The following is a 12027-nucleotide window of genomic DNA, read 5'->3' as shown; positions in this document are numbered from 1 at the left end:
ATTTGTTCCGAAATTTGAATCTAACACTTTATATTGTTCATTGAATGATGAGTCGATTCACAAAGAACAGGCTGTTCGTTCGATGGTATCATCAGTCTACAACCCTAAGTATGTATTGTGAACCCCTAAGAGTTCGTTCGATGGTATCATCAGGTTCTTTACCGTCTAACAAAATTACAGATTAATATTGTTCCAATATCATCAACTTTTATTATAAAACAATAAACTTGCTTATTTGGGATTAAGATGACCAAAATCAGATACCATGATTAGACAAACATAGCATGCATCCACGACATGCAACATGAAGGTGATCAAATCCTTCTTACTGACTAGAACATGTCCATAATGGTATATACATAATATCAATCGTGGGCAAATTACGTTATCAACCGAATAAATAATTGCTAATAAATATCGGTTAACGGTTTATTGAACTCTCCCTTTAATTGTTTTCCATTTTCATTAACTGTAATTTTCATTTCTATCTCATGGCTGAATCAAACACCCCCTTAGTATTTGTAGAAAGAAAAGTAGCTTTGATCCTCAAAATTATGTTGATTATGGTTGTAATTTTACTTTTATGAGACTTAGGAGCCGTTTATTAAACGCTTACTTGGTAAGTGCTTACCGGATAAATTTCTTCAACGAATGAACATGACAATGGCCAACAATCTTACCGGGTAAGAGCGATGAGAAGGATGGAGAGTCTTACCCGGTAAGTAAAGATTACGACTATTTACCCGGTAAATTGTTGCATTTAATGTGTTTTGATGTACTAAAATCTTACGCATCAAAATATATTATAGTATTGACTCCTATCGTTAAAACACTTACCATGTAAGCATTTGGGTAAACAGCCCCTTAATGATACAAAAATACATATTTTAGCTAAAAACCATATAAGCTTGGTCGGATGATTTGAAAATCATCCAAATTATGTTTAATTGTCTAAAACCTCTTAAAATCATGACCTTAAAAAAGATGGATCATTATTTCATAATATGTTTTTGTAATCGTATTAATACATTAATAGAAGAATGTTAGTGTTTTAATTCAATCAATTAGGGATTGTTTACTAAACACTTATCGACATAAGTGCTTAACGATATCATTTACCTTACCAACTAAGTATTGGAAGGACCAAGAATCTTACCTGGTAAAAGGCATAACAAAGAACGAGAGTCTTACTCGGTAAAAGAGGAAAAAGACTCTTACCCAATAAGCACATACCGGGTTTAAGACGCTTACCAACAATCCATTTTATGGTCGAGAATGTTACGCAATAAGGTAAGTGAGGGTGATTGATCTTGCCGGTAAGCGCTTACCCAATTAGCATTAGTAAATGGCCTTTACTTCGACCACCTTAGAAAACTCCTCTAATTTTAATTGGTTCATTCGGTGTTCAACATTCTCCAAACAAACCAAATCAAATAAGATTCGGGTTATTGGGTTTCAGACTATTCGGTTCGGTTATCAGTAAATTGAAAGATAATTTTACTTTACTAAAATTCTAAACTTTAACACTAGTTTATAATTAGTTTTAAATGATATTAATTAAAATAAAAATCCTTATCCTATTTTGATCATTTATCATATCTCTAATCCAACGGCTATGTGATCCAAGACTAAAATTCTCAATAGGCAGTAACCAATTCAAATAAAAACTAAACTGACCCAATAAAATCTGAGTAGAACGGTTGTTTATGTGAATTTCCAATAATGGGTCATCGAGTTTAACCAATTAGTGCTTTTCTGATTGGACCAAGAAGGGTTGTTGGCTCAAACAAATCAAGATACACATAACAAAAATCAGTAGCTAGGATTGATTCCTTACCTGGCAGAGGCTTCCAAGATGCTATTTCAGCTTCTTCGATAGAATGGATGTTCTAAATTCAGCATCGTCCTTGATGAAACTCCACCACAGATAAGTCAGAGGGATGGTTGTTGCATGCCAAACAGCATGTGCGTCCACAAATCCTTCGTATGGAGGGAAATCATATATCTCTAACAGCATTGCAGCTGCTCCTGCCACTACCACAAACCATACTTTCCAACGGGAAGGATGACCACTCACTCCTCCCCATACAGCCCAGATCACGAGCTGTGCCACCCCCATTGTAATGCACACTTTCATGTTCCAACCTACCAATTTTCGTAAATGAAAAAGTTACATCATTGAACCAGGCTTTGGCATAAATACTACTCTATCCGTACCAAAACCAACTGTCCCACAATGAGAAGGCACATTTTTTTAATCAACTAAATGACAATTTTATCCTTAATCATAGAGGAATAATGAAATTCCGTTAGAATTGGAAAGTAGGCACTTACTTTTAGAAGTGGACCATTATTTTGGAACAAACTAAAATAGGAATGTGAGCACGAACACTTAGGGTGCGTTTGGTACATTGGACAGGACAGAATATGGATCACTGTTTCACGTTTGGCAGGACTTTTATGTGGTACAGAAAGGAACAAAGTGGAACAGGCGTGTTCCACCCCCACCCCATGGAACAAGGTGGAACAAACTTATGTTTTACCAATATAACCTCAAAATATATTGGTCATCTTATTCGTTCTTTAAATTTTATTTATTGTATTCTTTAAATTTTATTTATTGTATTAATCAAAATATATAAACAACTCATTAGGGATAAATTGGTCATTTTGTCTGTTCCGTCCTGTCCATTTCTGTCTTACGAAACACTAAACAACTTTACTGTCATGTTCTACCCTGTCCAGATACCGAACGCACCCTTATTTTGGGTCGGAGGGGGTATGATTTCAGGTTAACTAGATACAGGAAAGATACCATAATCCAGTTTGTAGTTGTTGAGGTACAATATGTGGGTGGTAACAAATGCAAGCAATGGAGCAGAAACCATGACTCTTGCAGCCTCCAGCCTCACATTAAAACTTCTTAATATGGCTACGATGAGTGAGTATCCAAGCAAGGCGATTGCTGAAAAGTAGTCTAGCTTTTCTGTCCACTCCACATCTCTGTATATTAACAAAATTTATAAACGTTATCATCATGCAATCTCAGTTTATAAGGACCAAAAGGAGATACTGGTAAGTTCTAAATATGGTCACAAAACTGAGTTCATATTGATTGATTAGTTAACTAGTTCAGGATAATAAGCTGTAAAATGGAAACAAAAATAAGTATGAGATACTTATCTAACTAGCATAACGGGAAATGGATGTGCATGACAAAACCAAGCAACCACTGGTTTCTAGCTTTGTCCACGCCCCATTTGAAATTGGGGCACTTCATATTATCAATTGGGCTCATTAACTCTGAATGAGAAATTAATTTGGGTTTGTGAACCATAAGACATCGACTATAGGCCTTTAAATATTTTAAACCAGTAGGATCAGACCTTTTCTAGTGATCTTTTCTCGATTAACTTCTTAAAGTGAGCATTTTAACCATAATGAATGTCATGTGTTTTTGTCGTGTGAAAAGACAGTCATTTTGCATCAGGTATGAGTTACTTCGCTTTAAGATACAAACCACTTACAATTTCTAACTTGATTTGAGTTGATTTACAGTTGAGCGTAATATTTTACTTTTTTAGTTAAATGTACTTTTGTTTCTTTGAACACTCTTAACTGGTCTTTCCCCAAGGCCATCCCACCCCTTTGTTCTTCACCATATTCCACCCTGAAAACTAAGAACATTTCTCCATGTATGCCTAAAGTTCTAATTAGCTAATCCCTGCCCTATAAACAGAAGTAATAACTAATTTCAAGAAATTGATCCCAAATGCTTGAGTTTTTAGTAAGAAATTTGGTGCCATTCAACGTCGTCACTTCCCACACTGCTCATGTAAACCAAATATTTTCAAAGCACAAACTCAAACTGTCAAACATATGAAATTCATATATGCTACCTCCTGAACCAAGAGTTTGACTCTTACAGAAAATTGTTGAAACTCCCACAGACACCTTTATATGCATCTATAAGTACATACAGATACATATAAACGTATATATTAATCAGATGGGAATGAATATAGGATCGGGGCGGTGCAGTTCATGTGGCAGAGAGGTTATGGAACAAGGGATTGGAAAAGAAGTATGGAAAATGGGGGGGAGAGAAGGGTGGGGTGGGGTGGGAGAGAGAAATATAAATTATATAAATAAAATCAATATATATATACACCCTTTAACGCAACCAAGTTTTTGATTAAATCAGGAAAAAGATTCTTCATAGTCAACTAAGAAAGAAAGAAATATGCTGTACATAAAGAGCAATTAACTATCAGATGGTAATCAAAAACTAGTCATATGTTCCCCTGGAAAGGGCCAAAAGTCAATATACACAGTGCACATAGACAAGTTCAAAGGCATTCTGTTGAAGTTTTGAAGTTGATCAGCTGAAATATCATATTAGTTATTACACAAAGTTCATAGGCCTAAATAGATTGTGTAACTGTTAGCATTTTTGCATATTCTTCATATCCTCCTAGTTTTCTTCATCCAAACTAATACTTGTATTCACATTATTGCACGGCCAATAAAACAGAAGTGTGACCATAGTCTCTTTTCTGTTTATCTTTCTTTTCTAATCTTTCTAATGTTACATGGAGACGCTAAAAAAGGCACAAATATGGTCTTTGCGGCCAACATTAGACCTGCAAGTTATCCAATAGAAAAATTACCAAACTCAAGAATCCACATACAAAGCTGTCCTAGCAACATGCAATTCAAGCAGATCAAAACGAAAAAGGAAGATGACCTTTAAGACGAAAAGGAATCCTCATAGCAATGTCAACCTCCAAAAACTCTCAAAATGTAAAGGAACGCCTACTAGTTCTGGTATAGATGCATTAAGATAATTCTGTGTGGCAAGACGATAAATGGAAGTACATAAGACTTACTAGGAACCCCATCTATCAACAAACCAAGTTGCAGAGACAATATCTCATCTAGACCTCTTAGAAAGGAATCAGGGAAGGATTTTGGGCACTGTAATTGAATATGATCCCTGAAAAAAGTAATGGCATGTGTAGCAGTGAACCTGCTTGTATTTTGTTTCCATCAGATTGGCTATTATTCAAACACTTGAATGAAAGGAGTAACATGGAATCCCACAAATAATTCTAGCTTCAGGAAACTTTGATTAAGATGGGCAGCTAAGAGATAATGATGAGTAACCTCAAGCCAACCTGTGTTAGCAATATTATTGGAAATAGGGTAAACAAGAGAAATAGAAATCAAATTAGGACGTGAAGACTGATGATAATCACTCTCCTTAGGATAATATTAGCCATTTAACCTCCACTATATTGATGTTGGGTTACAGCAAATCCCCATAGGATTTCCTAATCTAAGATGTAGAATACATCAGGTTCCTTGATATCTATGAACATCTTTTCTGGGAACAAAAAGGAGAAGTGAAGACGCATAATTTCATCATAAAGGTTATAATACCCCGTATCTGGTAAATCTAATCTCTTGATCGAGAACCAATTTTGTTCAAGTGTGAAATCGTGCTTAAGTGTTTCATATCTTGGTCTGTAAGAGTCGTTTATTAGGCCTAGTTATTTTCATAAAATTCATCTGAGTTCTAAGTTGGTCAGAACAATCTTGGTTAGGACCAAAATTGTAAAGGAAATTGCCAAAGTACGATTATATTGCAAATAAGCTTAAGATCAAGGGTTAGATAGTAAATATTGTAAATATATATAGGAAATTGTTTTTTTTTTAAATCAGGCTTCTTCCTCTCTCTAACTCTAAGATCTCTCCTACCTCTCTCTAAAAATTCCTCCTCTCATCTCTATAAACCTAGGAATTTCTTGTTAAATCTTTGAGTTTTTGAAGAATTGATGTTATAATTGGAACTAGGAACTCAAGATAAGGTATGTCTATAGTTTATTTTTTTCTGATTTCTTCTTCTTTAGGACAATGGTTAATCCCTAAGTTGATTCATGATTCATAGGTTAAAAATTGAAGATTGACGAAATTTCTTCAAGTTGGTGCTGTTAGAGGAGGCAGATTCGTTACTGTAAGTTTGAAAATTCATATAAAATCAACCGTTTGTCCGATTGATGCGTTCTTTATATCGTTAGAAAGGTGCTTGAGTTATCTACAACTTTGTATTTTACTGAGAACCTAATTCGAACCATACATGGCTTGAAACCTTTGATTTTCCAGACCCTGTCTGCAGCCACTCGAAATTGCACTCTGTTTGTATAAATTCTATATAAAATAGACCAGAACTCCAAATTATGTGAATTCAATTGGTATGAAATCCTAAGAGGTATATGTACAACTGTCGTTTTTATAAGAAAGTTTGTTTCAGCCTCTAAGTGTGAGAAAAAGGCTTAAACTTTTGGTGTACAGAACCTGTTAGCTTCTGTTTGGATTTTGTAAATTTGATTTTAGCAAATGTTGTCTTTAGTCCTAGGCATTGTGTTATATGTTTACTAAGTGTCCTAGTGGTATGTTAAGCATGTTTGATGGTCCATAAATTCTATGAAAGGTAATAGCTTGTAGGAACTTGAAGTTGATGAGAAGTGTTATTGAAAATGGTCTAAAAGCCCTTTTTTTAAGTGTAGGTAATCTGAAAGGAGGGAACCATTCATTAGCCTCGAATTTTGTTTGATCATATTTAAAACACTTTCAAGGTACGAATATCTACTTTCTTTTGATATGTGGGTAATCAATTGTGGTGATTATCCATTYTATGAAATCTTAATCATGACACATATCCACAAAAGGGGAGATGATCAAATTGGTATCTGAAATTCTTTTATGTGATATATGATGTTTTGGTTTATAAATTTTGTGTACCTGATACTCTAAACCATTACTGGTACGTTTTAAGACTCATGATCGATTTTATATAAATTGGAACCTCAATGGTTTTATTAGACTTATTATCAAATGTTTGGTTATTGATTTGGTTATTTGAGTTTTAGTTTATTGACTTAACTTTGAATAGGCTCAATACTCGGGGCACGGGTGTTGAGACGCCCCCATGATGGCTAAAATAGTCATGGCATTCTCATAAAGGCTACGGCCAAGCCAAATAGAGAATGTTGGATGCATCCTATGAACCAAATACCGGATAGAGCCGAATACCAATTATATTGGTTACCGGATAGAGCCGAATACCAGATACCTCTAGTTACCGGGGAATGTGATGGTGTAGTGCCCGAAACTTCCATTCCATTACGACGCCTGATTGGACTGATCATCCATCGGGAACAACGTATCCTAATGATACGGATGACCTTCTTACCTTGAATTTTTTTACTATATAACTTTCAATTTTTAGAGATTTACTCTTAAATTGATTTCACTTGTATCGTAATGTTTCCTTTCAGTTATTTATTCCTATTTGATATTCTTTTGCTATTATTCGTCCACTAGGCAATTTTTGCTCAGTTGAGGTTTGTTTTGTTTTACCTCGGCAGGTTCAGAATCTAACTTAGGGGCAGGATGAAGGGTCGAGATGGCTTAGGATTCTAAAAGACTAGCGGTTGAATATAGTGTTTTTGCTATGTTATTAGGTGATTATGTTAGTGCTATGTAATATAATGGTTGTAATGTTTTTTTTGGAAGTTTCACTAGAGCTCTGTACTGTAAATGGTAGACTTTTGATCCGTTTTCGGTTGTGACATGTCTCATCTTAAGTTTAGTAGGATGGGGTGTTACAAAGGTCATATTTACAATTTACATAATGATAGTTAATGGTTGTAGATATTAACTGTCTTATGTCATTATCCATAACAAGGTGCCAAGTCTTTGATTATTATTATTATTATTATTATTGTCATACATAAAAGATTTAGCCGATGCATATTGCTAAGCTCAAACTCATATATATCCAGAACCAGTAACCAATTAATTTATTTAAACAAAGAAAATTGGGTTTATTAAGCCTTCAAAAGTTTCTGTTTTTCCTATGTGAGACAAGTGCTGCCACACTTGAAGACTAACTTTCAACAACCTGGGCCTTTGTAATGCCTTAAAAACATGTAATGTATGTAGGTAGATAAATGTACATCTTATAACTCACCGACTGTGGAAAACAGCGCTCCAAAACCACGAGTTCAAAGCTAGGAGCCCATATAGATGCCATAGACCAGCATAATCATAGTATGGCTTTCTATCTGACTTACTAGCCAGTTTGTAGTGCAAAAGTACGAAAAAGGATAGCCACCCATGAAAATGCATTGCCAGGTTGAGTGCAGAAAATACTACAGACGCAGGCTCCTGGGCAAATACAAGACATTACTCAGGGTCAATACCTAAAATATAAAGATAGAAATGGTAAACAAAATCAACTTTGACCTCAACCATAAAGGGATTATGAGGTACAAGATTGATGGTAACAAACCTGAATCCCGAATACTCGTTTGAAGGGCCATTTACCATGATACTTGACAGGCTCGTGACCAGATGCTGCTCTGTCTTTCTCCCTGTTGAGCATACAATGATACCGGCAATCACTTTGACAGTCCCATTGTTTCCACCGTATATACTGAGGTTCTTGCATGTACCAAGGACCGTTAAGTGAGGCACCATCAGATGAGAAGTTGCAGTGTGGAAAGCATATATCACCCACACATCCAGTTCTCTCACATTCTCCTAGGCAAGACCTACATCAGGTGAAAGAGAGATGTATAAGTTTGCCTATTCATCATAGCGGAAGAACAAGTGACATTGATCCATAGCTTTTGTATTCAAATTAAATATCTAAATATATAACTTGTACTCATGTAATAATAAGAACAACAAAATATGTGTTCAACAACCCCCATCTGAGCCACCATTTGAGAAAACCCATTAATGACCAAGATAACAAGTGAAATTTGAATGTTAAAATGAAGTGACACGGGTGCACTAGGGCTTCTTGGCTTTTGCTTATAACAGTGCTTAAATAGTCAGCAGAGACATAAGCTTTATGACCAAAAGAATATTGTTTGCACCATCACATTTTATTTGTTGTAGATGGCAGCTTTTGTGTGCTAAAGGCACATTTGTTCGCCAGATGCATGCTTAACTTTTGGTAGAATGGCTGCTATAAGCCATTTTTCATAAATCATTAGCTTTGTCCAACAAGCTCAGAAACTAGCAGCATGCTAAAATTGAAAAAAGAACAAAAAGTCGTAGAAGATCAGATCCCAAAAGGTGGAGTCCTTCGCCAAGTTACCAGGATTGCTGCAAAGCCTTCGAATAATATCACGAAGATAAGTCTTCCAATTGGAAACAGCCGAAGAGAAAACGTAAAAACAGACCCCTCTCCCACTTAAAACAAAGAAAGAAATCCAAGCATAGTTAATATAAAAACATCATTGTGTTGGCCAAAATACAAGCTTTACCTATATAAGGGATCAGCATCACCAGCACTTGCATGAAGAACCCCCAAGAGACAAGAAAGCGCCAAAAAGAAGCTGACCCAGTAGCAACGTAGCATCTGCTTGAAACTTGTTTTTCTCAGTGTGATAAAAAGGGATAAGAAACTATAATAATGCCAATGCACCAAAGAAATTAAATATCAGAAAGAATGTGATCCAGTGTGGAGAATTCTGGTCCAAATAGCCCGTTCATCTATGTTATACAACCTTCTATGTTGCTTACTCTACCTTCTATCTTCCCCCTCACCCCCCTCCCCCAGGGCAGGGGCACATGCACAGTTGAGGGCGATTACCAGTATATAGTATCATAGGGTAGTAAGAAGAAGCTTCAAAGTCCATCATGTCTGAGGGCAATAACCAATATAGTGCCAATGCACCAAAGAGATAAACACCAAAAGCAATGTATTTTCAGTATGAAGAATTCTAGTTCAAATAGCCTATTCCTCTATGTTATACAACCTTCTACTTTGCTCCCTCTCTATTCCCCCTCTCCATTCTCCCTCTGCACAGGGCACATGTGCAGTTGAGGGCAACAACCAATATATAGTGCCAGAGGGAGTAAGAAGCTTCAAAGTCCAATCCTTTCTGACAACGAAAGCAAGAGTGTACATTCCCCCACGATTACTTCATCTCTAGACCTTTTCTACTTGTTTGCAGTAAGGTACATACTGAGCCAAGTATGACTTGTTGGTTAGTTTTAGTAATTACCAGCAAATTAATATGCTAGTTGTTAAACTGAAAGGATGATCAACCAGTAAATAGTTTAAAGGGATGTGCAGTATATTAGTGTTTTACATCTTATAAATTCTATCAGACTTCAAAATTTGCATAGCATACAGATTTTGATCTTCTTTTGCTCATATACATCATGACAAAATCTTCTTACAAGCTTTATGTTCTTAAGCTAATGTAAGTATGTTTGGTTTGGGCAGCATATCCAATTGCTCAAAGGCCACCAAAATCTAGTTAAGCACTCCTATTCCATAATGGATACCACTTTTTGATTTTGAAATTCAAACCTCATGGTCTTTGAATTAAGTTACTCACTTTTTAAACCATTGTACTTTTAACTTTTTTGTAGAAACGACCTGTCATTCTTGTGAAAATACAAAAAGACGTAGTCTACAACAATGAGCAATTTAGACAAATTGTTGAAATTGTAGAAATTAAATGGAAAAAACAATAAACATTATACGGCACTTCTTATCCAGAATTGCTCAGTATTAGAAAGCGTGTTTTGCATTTTGAAAAAATAAAATGAAGTTTGTGTCATTGTGTGTCAGAGAATGTACTTCAAAAGGTCAATTAACTCTTCTCATGCGAATTAAATGGTCCATGTAGTCGTCTTCTTTACCAAACASTTCTTATGGACTTTGAAAACTGATCTATTCGACTCTTGAGATCAAGAGGAAGGGAGGAAAAGCTTACTCTGCTGATACACTTTTACCCTGCAAATCAGCCACAATAGCCTGAAAAACATATAAAATTACAAAACAAAAAACGCCCGCGCTCAGTGATCCATAACAAACTTCCCTAATCTTCATAAATACTCGACATGTAAATTAAACATTCAAATTTAAAAAAAAGAACCAAAACCTGTAGACTCACTCAGACTTATATATCGTCCAGGAAATTCAGCATTCACAAGAACTTCCTCTAACACACGATTCGATCCGCTGCTGAAACCAAAAACACCTAGTTTGGATCATAAAGACAAGTTTAGTAAATACCTAGTCAAATATTGATTCTTACCGATCCAGCAAAGCAAGTAAACAGCATATAACGCCATGCGAAGATTACTTTGCGAGCTAAACTGATTCCGATACAGTTATCGGCAACTAGTGACAGATAGTAACAGGATTTTCGCGACGGAGCTTGTAAATCAAATATCATAAACAATAAAATGGACAGATCTGAAGGGGATTTGAGACATAGAAGAAGTGATCTTACCAGTTCACCTGGTGAAATTTCCGTCCAAAAGAGAGTCTTCTCGCCAATGATATGTCCGTGACCAAACAGAATCGATGTGTTAACTTCTTTTCTCTTAGAGAGAATTACAAATTTGGTCCCTGTAATTTATGTATTTTAACACTTTGGGTTTATAATTTGAAATATTTATAAATTACATCCTTATAGTTTGTATTTTATAAGACATTGGTTCTCTAAATCTAACGTCATTAAAAAGTTTATGTTTAACTCAATTAATTTAGAGATATATTTTAGTCACTGAATTTAATTTAATTTAATTCTTAAAATCATAGGGACCAACAATGTAATTTACTCTATTTATTTATTAAACCATAGGGACCAAGAATGTCATTTACTTTATCTTCTTCATTTTCTCCGGTAAGACATCACACCCCCTTTCCTTTTTCCGGTCATCTTCTCCAGCCACTACCACATCTCCGACCACCGTATACTAGATCACACACCAAACATAACTGAACACAACAAATCAACCCAAATCCAAACCCTGATAACTAAAACTGAAAACCAAAATCAAAGGCCCACACATGAAGATCAAAAATAGATTCAAACTCAAATAAATCCATATTCAAAATCAGATCAAATCCACGAAGCCATCGACAACATTCTCATTTAAAGAACAAACCAGATTAAATGCAACAAAATCAAATACAAACTCATTTTA

General features: G+C 35.4%; 1 protein-coding gene across 3 annotated transcripts; it reads right to left on the bottom strand.

Annotated features, from left to right (window-relative positions):
- Nucleotides 1–1688: 1688 nt before the first annotated feature.
- LOC112508836 (post-GPI attachment to proteins factor 3-like) lies at nt 1689–11393 on the bottom strand. 3 transcript variants are annotated; one of them, XM_025113633.1, is made up of 8 exons: nt 11328–11393; nt 10974–11072; nt 10806–10846; nt 9342–9436; nt 8357–8618; nt 8036–8232; nt 2816–3003; nt 1689–2145 (listed from the first exon to the last, which is right to left on the bottom strand). In XM_025113633.1, the coding sequence occupies exons 4-8, from the start codon at nt 9434–9436 to the stop codon at nt 1859–1861; spliced, it is 1029 nt and encodes a 342-aa protein (XP_024969401.1). In that variant the 5' UTR covers nt 10806–10846; nt 10974–11072; nt 11328–11393; the 3' UTR covers nt 1689–1858. The 3 variants fall into 3 exon arrangements, with proteins under 3 accessions (XP_024969401.1, XP_024969398.1, XP_024969400.1); XM_025113630.1 differs by having other exon boundaries at nt 10986–11072; XM_025113632.1 differs by lacking the exon at nt 11328–11393 and adding an exon at nt 11130–11248 and having other exon boundaries at nt 10986–11053.
- Nucleotides 11394–12027: the final 634 nt, after the last annotated feature.

This window comes from Cynara cardunculus (assembly GCF_001531365.2).
Source record: "Cynara cardunculus var. scolymus isolate 2C chromosome LG 3, CcrdV1, whole genome shotgun sequence".
NCBI lineage: Eukaryota > Viridiplantae > Streptophyta > Magnoliopsida > Asterales > Asteraceae > Cynara > Cynara cardunculus.
This window is presented reverse-complemented; position numbering and strand designations above follow the sequence as displayed.

Bases quoted from the DNA above. Each gene is read 5' to 3' on its own strand.
- LOC112508836 (XM_025113633.1), bottom strand. From the start codon at position 9,436: ATGCTACGTTGCTACTGGGTCAGCTTCTTTTTGGCGCTTTCTTGTCTC. The intron at 8,619-9,341 runs GTAAAGCTTGTA...CACCTGATGTAG, and splicing joins GATGCTGATCCCTTATATAG to GTCTTGCCTAGGAGAATGTG. The intron at 8,233-8,356 runs GTTTGTTACCAT...GTATTTGCCCAG, and splicing joins AACGAGTATTCGGGATTCAG to GAGCCTGCGTCTGTAGTATT.